The sequence below is a fragment of the Astyanax mexicanus genome, chromosome 11 (genome assembly GCF_023375975.1).
Source record: "Astyanax mexicanus isolate ESR-SI-001 chromosome 11, AstMex3_surface, whole genome shotgun sequence".
Classification (NCBI taxonomy): domain Eukaryota; kingdom Metazoa; phylum Chordata; class Actinopteri; order Characiformes; family Acestrorhamphidae; genus Astyanax; species Astyanax mexicanus.
The window spans coordinates 7,438,949-7,452,755 of NC_064418.1; the positions used below are offsets into that span (position 1 = coordinate 7,438,949).

Here is a 13,807-nt window from a genome sequence, read left to right on the forward strand (position 1 = left end):
TTTACAGCATGGCAGTGCAGTCAGTCTCCTATGCGCTCTGATTGGTTGATTTCACGTTACGCCCAATTAGAACACGCCCTTTGCGTCGTTGGAGCTCCGCATGGTGTATTTTTGCGCCCTCACGATACCAAAGACACGGGACATGCCCCCTTAAAAATCTGCTACAGTAATAAATACATTCTCATGAATCCAAGTGCAAGATAGCAATGAGCATGGCAACGTATCTTATGCAGGGTGTAGCCTATGATAGGGTCCTGGGAGTTGTCCCAATATATTTTTTTTTCATTTCTCCGTATATGTGTGGTTTCCTCGCAGTTTCTGCATGACAGCTCTCACCTGCGTATTGCATCAGAATAAAAGAGAGAGAGAGAGGAAGATATTGGACGATGCCTTATCACCTTTTCAGCCGTGCTGTTTTTGACATTGATATGTTGCTTGAATCCTTAAGCACTGATTCAGCAGCACCTGCATGTCTGAAACGTGGCATTTGTATTCCAGGTAGATGTTACACCTGTTCAGAGAGGGAGCTGTACTGGCTGACAGAGAAGATTTGTCAGCCTGGTCTTAACAGCGATTCAGGAGCCGCCGTATCTCTATCTCAGTTTGACGTCCGTAGATTAAGTGCTCGCTGCTGCTTCGGTGTCTCCTGTCATCAGCCGAGCGCGTGCGGAGTTTTATATCCGCGCAGTATCAGATGCTTTTTGTAATATTAAGGGAAAGAGTGTGTTTACATAAAGACTTTACTGTACCCAATGAAATGCTTTTAGATAAATTGTCATGCGGCGCCCATGCCAGCTTAAAGCTCCGCCTGCTTAGCAAACTATCTCCTCAGCATCTTCACTACAGTCGTTTTCTCAGCAATTTCACCACCTTCAGTGATGGAGTCCACCAGAAAAAGGCCTGTAAACCATTTTTTGACTGCGCTCTTCGCAGACTGAAGAGGACATTATTGAGTTACTTGCTTGTGGCTGTAAATTGAGATGTACACTCTTTAAAATAGAGGTGCTTTAAATGGTCTCCAGAGTTATGGAACGTAGAACAAGTGTATTTAATTTAAAATCAGTCAAATTGTTAATCATTAAGAGTACATTTCCTGGAGTGTGAAGTCCAGGACGTCATAAAACTTACATTATGATTCAGTGCCATATCCTCTATATTGAGGTAGAGTAGCTTGGAAGTTATATTAGTATTTTACGTAGACAAAAAAAAATCTTAGAAAAATCTGTAGAAAATCTTAGTTATTATAGTCAGCAGCTGATTACATGTACAATTACAATTTAGTATATTTTGACAATATTTGTTTGGACAAAATATAAATAATTTGCCATTTTTAAAAAATATACATACTTTACTCATTTCAAGAAAATGTAAAAAAACAAACAAACATATTTTTCCCCTATTCTAGCAATCTAAAGTTAAGCTCAAATAACTTTATAAGTGCTGCTCAAATTGTGCAAAAGACATACACTAATACTCATTTAATTTAATTAAAAAACTTTAAAGAAGTTTTGGGCATAACATAAAATTAACCAATCAGTGCTACACTTGCAATTCCTATTAAGAGCCAGATGTGTTCTGGCTTTTGCTTTTAGCGGATTGCTATTTTAACAGCGCAGCGTTTCTGCACTTCCTCAGGAGAGGAAGCTGACCTGCGTGTTGGTTTATTATTAGGTAAAATTTGTGTCAATACCTATATATATATATATATATAAACATCAGATTTGTTCTGTTTATAAGGACATTGGGGTAATATAGGTCTGTAAATATATTTTTTTTAGACCTAATTATTCTGACACTGACACTCTATCGGTATATAACAGTGTTTTTTTTTTTTTTTTAATGGAATCAAAAGTGCTTCTTTCTAAGGCATCACTCAAATAACCAAAGAACCATTTGAATCACCTTCATTCTGTATTTAATCTAATATTCGCCACTGTTCATCAATAGCTCATTGATGTACAGAGTGAGAGTGTAGCTTCTAATTCATTTTGAAGAACAAAACACTTTTATTTAAGCATTTTCAAAAGAGAAGCTTCAAAACGGTTGGAAGCTCAGTACAGGATGACCATGCTAACCCTAACCTTACCGATGCTTTAGCTTTATTCTGAATTTATACTGGAGCTGCAGGCGCTGTTGAAGACTTTCCGTTGTTCCTGCGTGTTTTACAATGTTAGCTGGCTCAACAAAGAGTGGGAGGGTCATAGGTGGAGAGAAAAAATAATAAAAAAGAAGCTGCTATCGTCCCTTTAATGTTCAGACTGACCAAAGGTTAGAATTTGTACCGTTAATGAGCTTCATGAATTTAGTCCCCGAGGGAAAAGAAAAGAAATAACTTAATAACTTGCAGGCAAAAGGCAGAACGATGTTGTGAAGAACTGAGGAAGAGGAGAACTGTTGAAAGTATAAAGCCCAGCTATATAAAAAACTGTTGAACACAGTGAAGCTTTTCGTCTTTGTCATATTCTGTGTTTATTTCTCGGGTGCAATTAAGCACTGTGGGAGTGAATCTCTCGTTTAAACTGCTAATTTCCCTTCTGGAGCAGCGATTTAGCATTTGGTTTTCATTTGACTCGTATTATTGCTTCACTGCCAAGAACTGAGTACCAGCATGCGTGGCTGTGGAATTGTTTTGCTATTTAGAGCTGTAGTACACGCTGGTGCTTCATTGTAGAGCCTGTGTTTTACTGAGAACGAGATGTTGAACATTGATGTGGTGGTGGAGGATTGATTGTATTCAGTCTCAAGAGCACCAGGGAGATGTTATAGATGAATAGTTATAAAAATTGCATACAGTAGGTTCACTTTATTGCCACCAATATAGCTCTACAGACCTGTTGTGCTATCTTAGACCAATATGTTAACAGCATATCGTCGCTGTCCAATGAAAAACACTTATCTCCAAAACAGCAACTTTACAGGAGAGAGAAAAAAAACTTGTAAATTTTTAATGGAAGTCAATGTAAAAAGAGTTTGTTTCAGGTCATTTTGAAGAGTTTCTATTGGTCCGTTCATCAATAAATTTTAGCACAGTGTTAGGGACAGTTTATCTATTCAAATTATGTAGTAAACTAAAAATCGACAAAAATGGAGATAAGTGTTTTTCATAGGACAGCGATGATTTACTGTAATATATGTCATCATTTTTGAAGCATCATTGGGAACACCCCAAAAAATATAGTCATCAAGCAAACATAGGTTGTCTCTTGTTAGAGTAGCTCTTATGTTTCTTATGTTTTTTTCCTCATTTTTTTTTCTGATGTGTTCTCTTATCTGACAGCTTTCATTTGTCATTTAGAGCATTTATTTAAAGAAAATAACTAAAAAGATGCAGCAGTGCTGTCAGACCTCAATTATTGCAAAAAAAAGTTTATATTAATTTAGAAACAACCAATATTGTACTATATATTTCTAATGTTTTAATTAATGTTTTAATGTTTCAATATTTGGTAGAATAACCCTGATTCCTAATCACTGTTTCACTGTATTTTGGCATGTTCTCCTCCACCAGTCTTACACACTGCTTTTGGGTGACCTTATGCCACCCCTGATGCAGCATCGGATTGGCACAGTGGTTTCAGCTCTCATTAAGTGGGTCTCTGCTCATAAAAAAGAATGCAAAAACTTTGCTGATTTAGATGCCACTAGTCTGGTAGCCTACATCATCTAGTTTCTTCACCTAACTTGTAGCATATTTTGCCCTTTTTTTTAAGACTAAATTTTGTACTTTGTGCAAATCAAATTGGTTTTATTTTAATGAGCTGAATTTCACTGTGATACTGTAATATAATGCTACCGCTGCAACAAGTCAAGTGGGTGGCGATTACACATGTAATGTGAAAGAGAGGCACAAACTTCATACTATCGTGAAGGGATTTGGAGTAAAAGTCATAAAATCTCCTTTTTTACAATTTGAAATTTGTGGATGTCTCATTACTTTTCTATTGTTTCCATATAGTGTAGATACTGCATGTGTCAGTCACATGGTTAGTGTAGTTTAATGCGTTGTGTCTTAAAAAAAAGTGAATGTCATCCTCCGCGGCAGGAAGACAGATGTTGGAGGCAGGTGACAGCTGACATTATTTTATTTTCCAGCGCGCCCACAAAAAAAGACTTAAAACCCGCTACTTTTCAGCAGTCTAGCGCTCAAACACAGTTTAGCCTTTTCAGTCTTTCCCGTTCCTCCGCAGACGTTTCACTCAGTTGTAGCCATTTGTCTGCTGCCATGTCTCGCTCCTTCTCCCGTCTCAGCTCTGTTTTAAAGGGGCTCGCTCTGCCTCCAGCTGATCTTAATCAGTGTAGGCACTTAATGGAGAAAGAGACATAGATAGAGATCACTCTGCCTCCTGATTACAAAGCCCATTCTGCTGCGTGTGCCTGCAGGATTGACTGTGGCCCTACAGGCGCTGGTAGACCTGGAGATGCTGGTGCAGCTCAGTTTGGGTGCATGGCATTGACCTTCCAGCTGTGGGTTTGCCATATTGTATCATACGCAATATACAGTACCAGTCACAATTCAGTTTTTTTTTTCCAACTTTGTAAATTATTAGTGAAGTGATCTAGACTATAAAGGAACACATAAGGAATCATGTAGTAACTTAAAAATGTAAAACAAACCAAAATACTCTGTAAAGCATTTAGGTGCTCTTATCTGGGGTCCTGATGAGTGCCAGTTTCATCGTAACGTTTTGATCGACTTTGCAACTGCACTTGAGGATACTACGGTGCCCCTGAAGGAACATGATGTTTTTTTTGTTGGGTTTTTTTTTATGTAAAAAGTGATGAGCACTACTTACTATCTGGTGCTCACCACTTTTTTAAGTACATAAAAAAAGTACACTATGTCCCTTTAGGGGCTCCGTAGGATACTTTCAAAGGTCTTGAAATGTTTCGGATTGACTGACCTTCATTTCTTAAATTAATTGTCTTTCATTAAAATTCATTAAAATATTTTTTTGTTTTACTGCGTTGAGTACGTTTTGGCATAATGTGGATTAAAACATTAGTCAAATAAAGCTTTTCATTGTATGCACCCTCTAGTGCATGTTTGCTATTATAACAATGGGAAAAGTATGCCATGTACAGCTAAAAACGAGCAAAAGGCATGTACTAATTATCTTAATTAATCATGGGTGTGGTTAATTGTGGGCATTACGTGAAATAAACCAATTAGAGTGTCACTCGCCATTCCTTTTAAGAGCCAGGTACGCTCTGACTTTGGTGGATTGCTATTTTAATGGCGCTGCTACCTGCCAAAACTTTTAAGCAGAAGAAACTGACGTGCTAATTTGTGAGCAGGTCATTTACGGGAACAGCATAGTTATTTTATTTAGATTTCTGTTTATTGTTGACGTAACAGTTGGGTTATGTGTGTGAAAAAAAAAAGGTAAAATAGTGCATGGCATGCCTGCATTGCCAAGATAGCAAAGAACATCTGACGGGTACTGTTGTCAGGGTTTTAGTGGATCAGTTATTGGAGCACCTGTGTTTTCTGTTGCCAAGATAGCAATGCTCCAGAAAAGTACTTAAACACACCTCATTTCCAGCCCACCTCGATAAATGGCGTAGATACAGTATATTCACAAGCATCTTAGCTTTTTAAACAACACAGGCAGAAGGCATGTGGGCTGTAAGATGTAAGCAATAAGCATTGGATGTAAAATAGAGCTAATAGGCTAACATTGCTTGCTAAATACAATGAATATAAATGCAATTCTTGACTCAAAAGTAGCCAAAGTAGCCACAAAACACAAAAAAGTATGCTTTTCCAAATAGATTTAGGAGATAAAAAAGAAAAAAAGAGCAGATGCTGTTGTCTGATTAATGAGTCTAGATATCCACATATTAATTAAATGTTCTCTCTCTCTCTTTTTCAGGATGCTCTTCTTCACCGATTATGGAAACCTGGCCAAACTGGAACGCTGCAACATGGATGGCACTAACAGAACACGACTTGTGGATTATAAGATTGAGCAGCCAACCGCAGTGGCTCTGGACCTGGTGAAGAAGCTTGTTTACTGGGCAGATGCATATCTGGATTACATCGAGGCCGTGGATTACAATGGCAAGAACAGACACACTATCATCCAAGGGAGTCAAGTGAGTGCCAAATACCCTGCTGAGTTGGAATGACAAACCTCTACTTTGTCGTGATAGCGATTTTTTTTTTTTTTTTTTTTTTTGGAGTAGCGTGTTTTAACATTATGTGGGTGGCTTAAAAGCACTATTTGCATGGCGGTGAATTAGCCTGGTGGGATAGAGGGTTATCTCCTCTTTAAAGTGATGCCAGCTCCACATTGCTTACATTTGGCCTCTTTTTGAAGGTTATTGAAAGATCTTGACATTAGTGTCACAGTTCATTTGACTAAATGCTAATGTTGCCTGTATACTGATGTATCTTCTTGGAGGGTCATTTTCGAACAATGGTGGTGCCTTTCCACTTAATTTGCTGAAAGAGAGGGCCGGACGCCTCCTCAGATCCGCAGAAAGAGCTCTGAGTGCAGTTCAGTAAAGTCAACAAGATGATAATGAGAATGTTTGAAGCTTGGATTGTGTTGTTTTGTTCTCAGTACTGGAGTTACTACTTTTGTTTAGCTTTTTGTTTGTTTTATTGTTAAAATGCAATAATTTAATTGCAAAGTGCTACAACCTGGGCTAGGATCAGACCACGGACCTTTCTATCCAGAAATCTAGACATATTTAAGGCAAGACAACCATACTTACCATGTTTGTGTTGGACAAACATGCAATGTGGCCCCTATACAGGGGTTGGACAATGAAACTGAAACACCTGTCATTTTAGTGTGGGAGGTTTCATGGCTAAATTGGAGCAGCCTGGTGGCCAATCTTCATTAATTTCACATTATTGCACCAGTAAGAGCAGAGTGTGAAGATTCAATTAGCAGGGTAAGAGCACAGTTTTACTGCTCAAAATATTACAATGCACACAACATTATGGGTGACATACAAGAGTTCAAAAGAGGACAAATTGTTGGTGAGCGTCTTGCTGGAGCATCTGTGACCAAGACAGCAAGTCTTTGTGATGTATCAAGAGCCATGGTATTCAGGGTAACGTCAGCATACCACCAAGAAGGACCAACGACATCCAACAGGATTAACTGTGGACGCTGTAAGAGGAAGCTGTCTGAAACAATATAAGATCTTGCCATACAGGCTATGGCAACATCTTATATTGGTGATATAATACAAATCACATATTATATCACTGTAAGCCAGGTGGAATACTTTAATTCTTTTAAATACATTATCATAATAATAAAATAAAAGTGTAAAATAAAAATTTACTTTTTTGTCCAGTTATAACTCAACCCACTTATCAAATGATTGATAAGTGGGATCTAACACAGAATGAACCACAGTCTGACCCACTGCCTGATCTTTACATAAAAAAACGTATCATTAGCAAATGCTGTTAAATATTGATGCAGTATTGCAAAACTAAATATTGTGATATAATTTAGTATCTATGTATATCATTATTTTTTTATAGCACTAATTTCTAAAGGTTTCACCTAAGCACATTTTGTGACATCGCATATTGGCTAAGGACATTAGTATCTGATTAATCTAATTATTTCATTAAAAGACAAACACACGTCAATAAGCCGATGAGAAGATGTTTTTAAAACTTTGCTTTTAAACTTTAATAAACTTTAAAAATCTCAGAAGGCATTGGGCTGGAGCTCAGCTTTCAGGGCCACCCTTGCTTGTGCTAATAGTGGAGAGGGCAGGTGAAGATTAAGGATGGATTTCAGAGTTAATGATGATTATGGCATTTATTCCCAGCAGCTACTGTATCTGCATGGCTTCCTTTGAGCACTGATTTCACAGACACATTCAAGGATTAATTAGCCTAAATGAAAACACAGACTAGAGATTAGGCTGTGTGAAATGGATTCACCTTTAGAATATTTTACCTGAAGTGCACTTATGAGAACGATAATTAGGGAGTATTATTATTCAAAAGACGACCTCAACGCAGGAACCCGATGGGTCTCTCTCTTTGTGCGAGAGGGGAGAAGGGCATTCACAAAGAGGCTCGGATCACTGTATGGGTGCAGGTGTGCTCGGCTTAATGGTGTCCATAAATATAGGCTCACAACGTGCTCTGGAGGACTCGCTAACACGTTTCATTTTCACGCCAGATGAAGGCGACGCTCAGCTTCCTCCAGAGCCGTGCTCTCCCCTCCTGTGAACCGTAGTTCTCCGAAAGCATTCTCCCTGCTTCATCACACCACACTTCACCACCTTTCCACCTCTCTTACTGATACAGATTTTACTCTCCCGTGTTAATTTCTTTTGTTTTCAATCATAGCGAAGCCACAGAGTTGACCTAATGATACAAAGGAGCAGTGTGAATCTTTATACACTGAAATTTGAAGAGAATAATGCAGTTTATGCAGTGTTTGAAGAGTTTGGAGTTGTGCTGAGAGCCACTTACAGACTATATGACTGTACAGTTTGTAGACTTACATTAAAGTTTTAACATGATCTAATTTAAGCCAACTTGGTTGTGGTGGTCCACAAGCTAGGTCAAGCCTGGCCATGATGTTTAGGTTGTTTAGACTTGTTAGGTTGATCATGCTTGTAAACTAGTTAAACTAGTTAAAGTTTGAGCTTTTTTTCTGAACAGCAGATACTTTTAATTAGATTTTATCCAGATGGCATGAAGAATCGGCCCAAGCTCGGCTGATGTATGGCAGCATTAGCGATGTGGAATTGGGCTAAATGTGGTTTATATTCGAAAACCGAGGTGTTGGGAAAAGCAATGTGGGCCATTTCCCATGTTATATTTAGCAAAATGTGATTGTTGCCACATGTGGCTGATTGTTATATTATTCTCAGCAACCGAGGCTTTGGGAAAAGCAATGTGAGCCGATAGCCATTTTATATTTAGCAAACAGGGTTGTTGCCATAGGTGAATAATTGTATTATATGTGGCAACCAAGGTGTTGTGAAAAGCAATGCGGCCAATTGCCATGTTATACTTACTGTAGCAAATGGGGTTGTTGCCACATGTTGCTGGTTGTCGTGTTATACTCAGCAACTGAGGTGTTGGGAAAAGCAATGTGGGCTGATTCCTATACAGTATTATACTTAGCAAATGTGATTGTTACCACATGTGGCTGATTGTCATATTATACTCAGTAACCAAGGTTTTTTGAAAAGCAACACAGGCCAATTATACTTAGAAAATGGGGTTGTTGCCACATGTGACTAAATGTTGTATACTACTCGGCGACTAAGGTGTTGGTAAAAGCAAAGCAGGCCAATTTCCATGTTATTCTTACTGTAGTAAATGTGATTGTTGCCGCATGTGGCTGATTGTCGTATTATACTCAATAACATAAGGTTTTTTGAAAAGCAACGCAGGCCAATTTCCATGTTATATTTATCATGTGGGTTGTTTCCACATGTGGCTGATTATTGTGTTATACTCAGCAATTGAGGTGTTGGGAAAAGCAATGCGGGCCGATTCCAATGTTATAGTTAGCAAACAGGGTGGTTTCCACATGTGACTGATATTATAAGATTATACTCAGCAATCGAGGTGTTGGTAAAAGCAAAGCAGGCCAATTTCCATGTTATACTTACCGTAGCAAATGTGATTGTTGCCACATGTGGCTGATTGTTGTATTATACTCAGCAACTGAGGTGTTGTGAAAAGCAATGTGAGCTAATTCCCATGTTATAGTTAGCAAATAGGGTTGTTGCTACATGTGGCTGATTGTTGTATTATTCTCAGCAACCAAAGTGTTGGGAAAAGCGATGCGGGCCAATTTCCATGTTATACTTACTGTAGCAAATGGGGTTGTTGCAACATGTAGCTATTGTAGCTAGAATGTAGCTAAAATCTATCTATCTATCTATCTATCTATCTATCTATCTAAAAAAAGCAAGGTGAGCTAATTCTCATGTTATACTTAGCAAATGGTGTTGTTGCTACATGTAGCTGATTGCCGTATTATACTCAGCATCCGAGGTGTTGGGAAAAGCAATGTAGTCCGATTCCCATGTTACACATAGCAAATGTGATTTTTGCCACATGTGGCTGATTGTTGTATCATACTCGGCTACTGGGATGTTGCTCGGATGTGAGTAGAGTGTTTGGCCAGAATTTGTATTTTTCTCTAAGAAATTGAAGGCACTAATTTAAAATGATTTGTTATTTGAAAAACTCTGTGTCTCATATAGTCTTTTTATAGTCTCTCATATAGAGTTTTTCTTTACCTCAGAGGATTAGTATTACTCTTTATAGAATGGTAAAAAAGAAAAAAAAAGTGAGAACATGCTGAGAGCCTTATGCTATAGCATGTAGATGCTATATGAGTTCATAAAAGTCACATTTTAAAGTCAATAAACTAAAAAATCATCATATGTGATCCATATGACTGTGGTCTCGGCATTTTGAGGAGTGAAGAGAACATTGCAGTGTCTCAGACAGGGAACAGATGCATGCGGCTTTGCGTCTAGACTGTGGTGTTTCATCTCCTCTGGGTTCAGTGAAAGCCCAGTGGATTTATGTGTGTGTGACTGTGGGCAGAGTTCACTTGTCCCTGTCTCTTCTCATCAGACGACGTTCACCTGTAGAGATGTAGCGTGTGGGCACAGCCAGGCTGCTAAAGGACTGGATGTTTCCAGAGAATCACACGTACACACACACACACACACACACACACACACATACACACACTTACACACATATACACACACACTCCCTGACCTAGCTCTGCCTGCTGAGTGCACACAGACATGGTTCATGTCCATTTGACTTGCCCAGAGAGCTGTTGTTTGGGGCGTTAACCAAAACTGACATACTGTAGTAAAATGAGATAGTTTGGAGATCAGTCAGAACATGGTTGGTGCCTCTTTGCCTATTTTATTTGTATTTTTTTGTGTTTGTAAGTCTAATATTGCTTTACCAAGTAATAGAAGCCTATGGTTACCAATTTGGATAATGCAAACAGCATGCCTAATTTGGTCAAATCAATAATGCTAATATTGCTAATAGCAATGGAAAATATTTCAATATAATTGCCACTAAACTTCATCATTCACATGACATCATGCAAACCAGTGACCACTGGCTTCCAATAATGAATTGTTAGCGACAATAGTGGCCCAATAGTGTTCCATAAGGTAATCACAAACCGACACTATACTGCATATGCTAATGTAAATGCTAATTAAAACATGGAGGAAAGTAAGGATTAGCTTTAGGCTTCAGGGTGGCTTCATGACGCCATAATGATATGAATGGTAACTTGATGTATCTTTATTAATCTACCAGGATTATATTGGGTAAATAAATTCAAGCCACATAATAAAAAAAATAAAAAAAACATCCATACATTAATAGATATAAATCTGATCACACAAAACAGTTGAGGAGATGGTCTGAAATGCATTCCCACGTTATAGCAGTGTAAATACATCTATCAGTTTCTCCTAGATGCATTCAACAACCCAAGCTCATCACAGGATTACCGAAACTCCAGTAATAATTTATATAATCTATTTAATACAGCTATCAGATTCTTGCTATGAACTAGAAGAACTAGTACCTTTAAGCTTAAAGGTATTTGACACAGGGCCTACCGAAGAATGGCCCTTGACTTCTCTTGAACTTTGAACTATAATGAACGATAATGAAGAAAAATAAATAAATAAAATGCTTCTCTGGTGAGCTTATATTTACATTCCACCCCTGTCTCTCTCTGTCGTGACTTTAGTGTCCGCCTGATCTCGTTTTTCTGCCCGTTCTTGGGCTCCCTCTCTCCTTGTAAGGGTGTTTTTTTTTTTTTTTTTTTCCCGGCCATTTCCCAAATCACTAGCCTGGGCAGCGGTAGTGTATTGGACCGCTACCCTGACGACACAAGTTCAATCCTGCGTGAGAAGCGTTGTGATTATTTATTATTATTATTATTTTTTTTTTTTTACTTTCTTCCTGGGTTTACCTGCTTTGAGATCAACTGTTCTGCTGCAATTGGGTTCAACAACCCTCTGGGCTGGAGAGGTACTAGCCTGTAGCACTCCATCCCATTTCACTCATTTCATTTTCCATTTTTTATTTTTTTTTTTATTTTTTATTTTTTGTGGCCCACCACTGAATGGCTTGGAAAATATCTTAAAAAAAAAAAACTCAACTGCCAACCCCTGCCTTAGTGTATGAAAAAAAAAAGGAATTAATTTAAAATTTTCTCCCAAGACTTTTTTTTTATTTTTTAAATAAGTTTTTAAGTTTTAAACGGTAACCCAGTTAATGAGACTAATGTTCCAGCAGTTCTAGTGTAAAATTTGGGCTACAAAACCATCGTGAGGGATTGGATACCTTTGATTTATGGGAGCGTTTGTGTAAATTAGATTGTTTTGCTGCTGTTTACTCAGACAGGCCGGGGTTAAGAATGGGCCACTGATTTTTTTTCCGATAACAGACGTTTGTCACTGCAGGTTTTGGCTTTCCGTGAGCCTGTTTGCTACGTTTATACCTGATTAAAGTGATTCCTTTTTCTTTTTTTTTAATTAGCCTGATGTGGTCAATGCTCTTTGTTCTAGGTGGCCTACCTGCATGGATTAGCTGTCTTTGAGGACTACTTGTATGCGACTCGCTCGGAATCCCTCGGTGAAGCCGCGGTGGATGTATTGCGGATAAATCGGTTTAATGTCACGGACCCGGAGCTGCTAACCAGCGTGGGGAATTCCAGGGCAGTACGTGTTTACCACAAACTCACTCAACCAAAAGGTAAAGCACATGTGCTAGTTTGCTTGTGTGACCGTTTACTGATTTTAACAGCTTTTCGTTGTTCTTTGTTTTTCTTTTTTGTTTTATTGTCTTGCTTATGATGTGCCTTTAACTGAAATATATACCTGTGAAGAACATGACCTTGGTATTGATCCTTGTTTACCAGTGTGGGGGTTTGTGCAGGCTGATGGATGGTGTATGTGATATGAATGTCCTTTTTTTCAGTAAAGGGCCATGCCTGTGAAGTTAACCCCTATGGAAAAGCTGGGGGATGTGCTCACCTCTGCCTGCTCAGTGGGAGCTACAAATCCCGGAGCTGCCGCTGCCGCACAGGATTTAGTTTGGGAAGCGACGGCCAGACCTGCAAAAGTCAGTACATTTCATATCACACTGTTTTCTTCATTTCCTTCTCTTTTTTTCTCCTCACTTACAAATACTATATAATTCTAGAGATGCTACAGGAGGTTATATAAGTGTTTTCATCAGGCAAAATCTTCATTAACCCGTGGTTTTTTTTTGAAAAAAAAAAAAATCTATTATTTAAATATAGACACCTTCCTAAAGCAGGTGTTTTAAGGGCAGTCATTTAAGAGCCGTAGTTTTAGAACACCCCTATTTATTATCCAGTTTCAAAGCTTTATTTGAAATTTATATGCAGTGCTAATATAAGCTGTGAGCTGTTAACCAGTCATGTGTTTGCTTGCTTAAAATCTACCCCTCTTTTTTCAAATATTATTTCACAATAAGACGTTGTTATTATATATATATATATATATATATATATATATATATATATATATATATATATATATATATATATATATATATATATATATATTTACAATGCTAAAATTGACTTTTTTCGGTTTTAGTTCATTTGTTTTGTTCAAAGGACCTGGTAAAAAGTGAAAACATAATTTTGGACGCAATGTAAAACACAAATGCCAGATTTGCATTTTGTCCAAAATTAAAAAATGGCAAAAAAAAAGAAAAAAAAGAGGCTTGCAAAAGTATTCATAACCCACATACCCCTGTATTCATTCCACA

General features: G+C 37.9%; 1 protein-coding gene across 5 annotated transcripts in view; it reads left to right on the forward strand.

Annotated features, from left to right (window-relative positions):
* The window catches only part of lrp1bb (low density lipoprotein receptor-related protein 1Bb), a 503,881-nt gene that overhangs the window by 209,541 nt on the left and 280,533 nt on the right, over nt 1-13,807 (forward strand). For all 5 annotated transcript variants that reach the window (XR_007441266.1, XM_049485229.1, XM_049485230.1 and 2 more), the window contains 3 exons: nt 5,874-6,096; nt 12,574-12,760; nt 12,986-13,129. Coding sequence is in view for 4 of the 5 variants with exons in the window: in XM_049485229.1 (XP_049341186.1) it covers nt 5,874-6,096; nt 12,574-12,760; nt 12,986-13,129 (554 nt within the window). In the remaining variant the exon portion in view is untranslated. The remainder of the gene's footprint in view (nt 1-5,873; nt 6,097-12,573; nt 12,761-12,985; nt 13,130-13,807) is intronic.